Source organism: Limulus polyphemus, unplaced genomic scaffold (genome assembly GCF_000517525.1).
Source record: "Limulus polyphemus unplaced genomic scaffold, Limulus_polyphemus-2.1.2 Scaffold8527, whole genome shotgun sequence".
In the NCBI taxonomy this organism is placed as follows: Eukaryota; Metazoa; Arthropoda; class Merostomata; order Xiphosura; family Limulidae; genus Limulus; species Limulus polyphemus.
Genome location: NW_013674137.1, coordinates 16,536 through 21,912, shown reverse-complemented (window position 1 = coordinate 21,912; position 5,377 = coordinate 16,536). Strand labels below are relative to the sequence as shown.

The following is a 5,377-nucleotide window of genomic DNA, read 5'->3' as shown; positions in this document are numbered from 1 at the left end:
GTTACACCACAGAGCTTCTGTATGGCTTTTGGTACTCCTTTGTGATCTAGCACCTTGATACTCACAAGGGTTTGCTGGGATGCAGAATCTATGACAAAGTTGCACTTTTGGCCGTCCAGCTTTCCTATCACGTAGACACTATGTGTTCTTGCCATTTTACACTTAGCTGTTGAGACTTTCACGGTGGGGGTTGGTGGGCGTCCCTCAACACCAACCACAACTGGTTCCCCGAGGCTGACTTTCTGGGTAGTATTCTTCTTACACTGGCTCCTCATATGTCTTTGCTCTCCACAGTTCCAACAACCTTTCTGGGTAGCAGTCTTTCCTGCCGTGGCATCTTTACTGTGTTGAAGTTGCTGGCATCGAGCTTTCTGTGCCAAGGTTCGTTACAGTGCCAGAAAATCCCTCAAACTTCTCTGAAAACTGCCCTTTTCTGGCCTTGAATCCTGATGACTGTACCAACCTTGGTACCTCTGTGTTGGACTTAATGTAGGATTCGAATTCAAGAGCTCTGGCCATTGCAAACTGCATAGTAGAGAAGTGTGCTTGCTTTACTTGTATCTTTAGTTGTGGACTATCCAAGGCATCCACAAACTGATCCCTCAGCAACAGCTTGAGGACATCAGGTGGTGCAGTTGGGTAGGCCTTGTGTGCCATACTTTCCATATCCTATGTCTTTAGCATGGACTCTAGTCCTAAACCTAGCCCTGTAGACTTTGGACTGATTTTGTGTTACATACCTGATTTCTAAAGCAGCTACCAGTGCTCTGTAGTTATGCCTGTTGTCTGCTGACAACTGTACAAGTATTTCCAGTGGTTGTCCCTTCAGACTCGTTGCCAGGTACACTGTTTTCTGCTCCTCTGTCCATCCATTCATTTCTGCCAGGAGCTAAAATTGTGCTCTATATGCTTCCCACGGTGCCTTCCCATCGAATTCCTGTGGCTTCCTTCATCTAGATAATCCCTATTGCTGACACTCATGTCTGGAATGTGACTTCTTGCATTACTGAAGATGTCTACATTAGGGTTTAACTGCAGGGTCTGGAGGGGCTTCCTGTTGTCTGGGGCTGATTAAGTCCATGGCTAATATATCTTCCCTGTGTAAAAGACAGTAAATCGTCATTTAATGCATTTAATTCACTTTGAAATTTACTAATCTTTTCCATTTGTACTTCATGCTGATGCTGTACTCTCTCACCTTGTTTTTCTTGCCACTGTTACTGACTTTCCTGTACTTGTTGGATACTTTATTTCTGTTTCTTTTCTCGTTCTTCTTGTTTCCTCTCTTGCTCCAGTTGCCACTGGTGCTGGTTTTCTTGTTACTGCTGTAGTCTCTTTTCTTGTTTATTTTCTTTATCCTCCAACCACTGCTGTAGTCTCTCTTCTTGTTTATTTTCTTTATCCTCCAACCACTGCTGTAGTCTCTCTTCTTGTTTATTTTCTTTCTCCTCCTACCACTGCTGTAGCCTCTCTTCTTGTTTCTTTTCTTTTTCCTCCAACTACTGCTGTAGTCTCTCTTCTTGTTTATTTTCTCGTTCTTATTGTTTCTTTTTTGTCTTCCAACAACTGCTGTAATCTCTCTTCTTGTTTCTTTTCTTTTTTCTCCAACAACTGCTGTAATATCTCTTCTTGCTTATTTTGCTGTTCGAGGTGCCACTGTTGCAGGATTTCTTGACACTAGTCTCTTTTCTTGTTTCTTTTGCTGTTCTAGTATTGCTTCCATCAAATCTGCTAAGTTGTAGTTTGATTTGCCACTTCTCGTTTCCATCTTTTTTTTCTCTTTTCCATCCCATTCTTTGACATCAATTTGTTACGTATCTGCTTGCTTATTTGTTTCTGGTAGAAATTATTTTCCGAGGATCTTCAATGATACAAGTCCTTACTTGATTAAACCAGTTCATTCTTCCTCAATACAAACTTTTAGTATACAGTAGTTCCACAATCAGTACGTTTCTCGTCACTTTGAACTTAACAACTTTTATTATACACGCTATAAATCACAGCTATTCACAATCTCGATTACATCGCTCTCGATGAGTACAAAACATACACTTTTTGGCTCACTAGCTCGAAACTAACAGAATAATAAATTACACGGAATTCAAAGTAACTACTGCTCTCTCTTCATTTATATATCCTGGATTTCTCTGCCAGGCTTATGTACTACCAAAGAGGGCATCTTGAACACACTCGGACTTCCCCGATCATTCGCGAAACTCATCATGCATGCCACCAACAACAATGCACCAGCAGCATCAAGTGACTTCCACTGTCGTAACAATATGTATAATTAATTTTGAAATTTCCATTTAATGCTAAAAATAATCTATTATTTCAAAAACACACGAAATTCTAAAGGGCGAAATATTTTTTCCTGTAACTTCGTTCATTCCTACACAACGAACCTAAAAATGGATTATAAGCCCGAAACAAATATTTGAATATGAGTGTCGAATGTATCTTACGTATGTATAAACAAATATGACTTACAAACACTGAAAGCCTTACGTTTTGTTGTAGTCGCAACACAAGTGCTCTCCCTCCATTAGCCATGGTTTGAGAATAACGAAGAAGTTGGTCCAAACACTCGGAAGGGGGCACTCCTCTCTCCATTACAAGTACAATTCTGGCCCACTATATTAGAAAACAAAACAAAAACATCTGCTAAACTCAGTGGACTGTTTAAAATTCCAACCAAATAGTAAATTTATTTTAAGTATGTATTTTCTTAACATACTCTGTCCTATACACACAGTCCTATCAGGCACTACTATACTTAACTGTTCTACAACAGTAGCAACAGGTACTACTATATTTAACCATTCTACAACAGTACCAACAGGTACTACTATACTTAACCATTCTACAACAGTACCATCAGGCACTATTATACTTAACCATTCTACAACAGTACCATCAGGCACTATTATACTTAACTGTTTTACAACAGTACCATCAGGCACTATTATACTTAACTGTTCTACAACAGTACCATCAGGTACTACTACACTTAACCATTCTACAACAGTACTATCAGGCACTACTATATTTAACCATTCTACAACAGTACCATCAAGTAATACTATACTTAACTGTTCTACAACAGTACCATCAGGTACTACTATACTTAAATTTTCTACAACAGTACCATCAGGCACTACTATACTTAACTGTTCTACAACAGTACCATCAGGCACTACTATACTTAACCATTCTACAACAGTACCATCAGGTACTACTATACTTAAATATTCTACAACAGTACCATCAGGCACTACTATACTTAACTGTTCTACAACAGTACCATCAGGTACTACTATACTTAACCATTCTACAACAGTACCATCAAGTAATACTATACTTAACCATTCTACAACAGTACCATCAGGTACTACTATACTTAACCATTCTACAACAGTACCATCAAGTAATACTATACTTAACCATTCTACAACAGTACTATCAAGTAATACTATACTTAACCATTCTACAACAGTACCATCAGGTACTACTATACTTAACCATTCTACAACAGTACCATCAGGCACTACTATACTTAACCATTCTACAACAGTACCATCAGGTACTACTATACTTAAATACTCCACAACAGTACCATCAGGCACTACTATACTTAACCGTTCTACAACAGTACCATCAGGTACTACTATACTTAACCATTTTCGAACAGTACCAGTAGGACCTGAAGCAACTGGAAATTTTTGAAGAAATTTCATCAATTGCTTCAATAATTAGACATAATTAAACATATGTTAGTTATACTTAAAGTAAAAGCTTTAAGAGTTTCAAGGGAAATAAACGAGTGTAGAAGGATATAAGAAAAAGAAATGGGACAAGGAGATGCCTGTGTTGAGAAATAGGCCTTGAGACTCATATTCTTTAGTCTAACTGTAAACTCCTCGAGTTAGCGACTTGTGGCTCCTCTCGTCACGACAAAATCCTCCAACAAGTAAATTTGGTGTACAGGTTGGTTTTAATTGAAACTCCAACAATTAAGCTCACCTGAGCGCTGACCTGTTACAGCTGGCGCAGTCTCGAGTCTCGAGTAGCTAACAAAAGGTTAGTTAGAGTAAAGAAAGACGGAAAAGGTAAGAAAGTCGGCCGAAGTAATATATGTAGTGTAAGTTAGAAATAAGTTAGAATTAAGTAGTTATGGCTACTACTGGGGTAGATACAACTACAGAGGAGGGTGGTGCATGCCCTAGAATCAATAGAAGGGCTGATGCTGATAATGAAGCCACAGCGGAACAACCCGCACCAATAGGGCCCCACGGCGCGACACACTTAACAAGTGCCATACCACTGTATCACGCTACTACAGACGAGTATGTCGAAAGCTTTATCGACGCATTAAATGAAGCAGGTAGAATATCAGGCTGGACTGATGGCCAGAAAGCTGATATACTACGTTTAAGAACAGCATGAGAGGCTAAACGTTACATTAGAGCTTATGGCGAGCTTCGTGAAACAACAGATTATCGATAGTAAGCTACTAGACGAGTACAGGACACGATAAACCACCAATGTCATTTTAACAGAAATGCGTAACCTTTATCAACAACGTGGCGAATCTGTCCGAGTTTTTGGACATAGGTTGCAGGAGTTAGGTAATAGATTACGCAAGGCTTATGCACATCCAAGTGAGGATATGCTGCAGGATACTCTAAAATCAGAGTATGAACAAGGGCTGTACAGTAATGCAGCTAGGGGACATGTAAATGAAGCAAACACCCCTCGAGCAACTTTATTATATCTAATTGAAGTAGCCACTCGAGAAGAGCTACGAGAAAAGCAGATCTATAAGCCTAAATATTCTGCTATAAATGCAGTCAATAACTCTAGCAAGGCTAATCTGGCTAATACACAAATGAAGCCCGATGGCTTCCAGTGCTTCAACTGTGGAAAAGTTGGACATATGGCTAGAAACTGCTTTCAAAACCAGAAAGGAAATGAGCAGACATTGTGCTATAACTGTGGCATTACAGGTCACATGGCACGAGACTGCCGACGCCCATGAAAGGCTGAAAATTTAAAAGCCCCAAAGGCTGGAGCTTACAGAAGAAGGTTTGCCAATAATAACGGTAGATCTACCTTCTCTACAGGTCCAAAAAACGTAATCCCCGCCGGGATTACAGAGCAAAAGTAGAGGTAGTTCCGGCAGTATGGGGTAAATGATCGAGTATTCATAATGTTAATGAAGTATCACCAATAGTTAAAGTAGAAATAGAAGGTATAACATGTCAGTTATTGGTTGATATAGGTGCTCGATCGTCTCTACTAAGTTCTGAACTAGTAGACAGAAATCCGACATTGTTGGATAATGCGTGGAAAGAAGTTTCCAGAAGTATTTTAACGT

The 5,377-nt window shown here is 39.4% G+C and overlaps 1 protein-coding gene across 1 annotated transcript in view; it reads right to left on the bottom strand.

The window, feature by feature from the left end:
* Positions 1 to 5,377, bottom strand: part of LOC111083198 — a 22,575-nt gene that overhangs the window by 4,792 nt on the left and 12,406 nt on the right. The window contains exon 2 of the mRNA XM_022379516.1: positions 2,509 to 2,634. Coding sequence (XP_022235224.1) covers positions 2,509 to 2,634 — 126 coding nt within the window. The remainder of the gene's footprint in view (positions 1 to 2,508; positions 2,635 to 5,377) is intronic.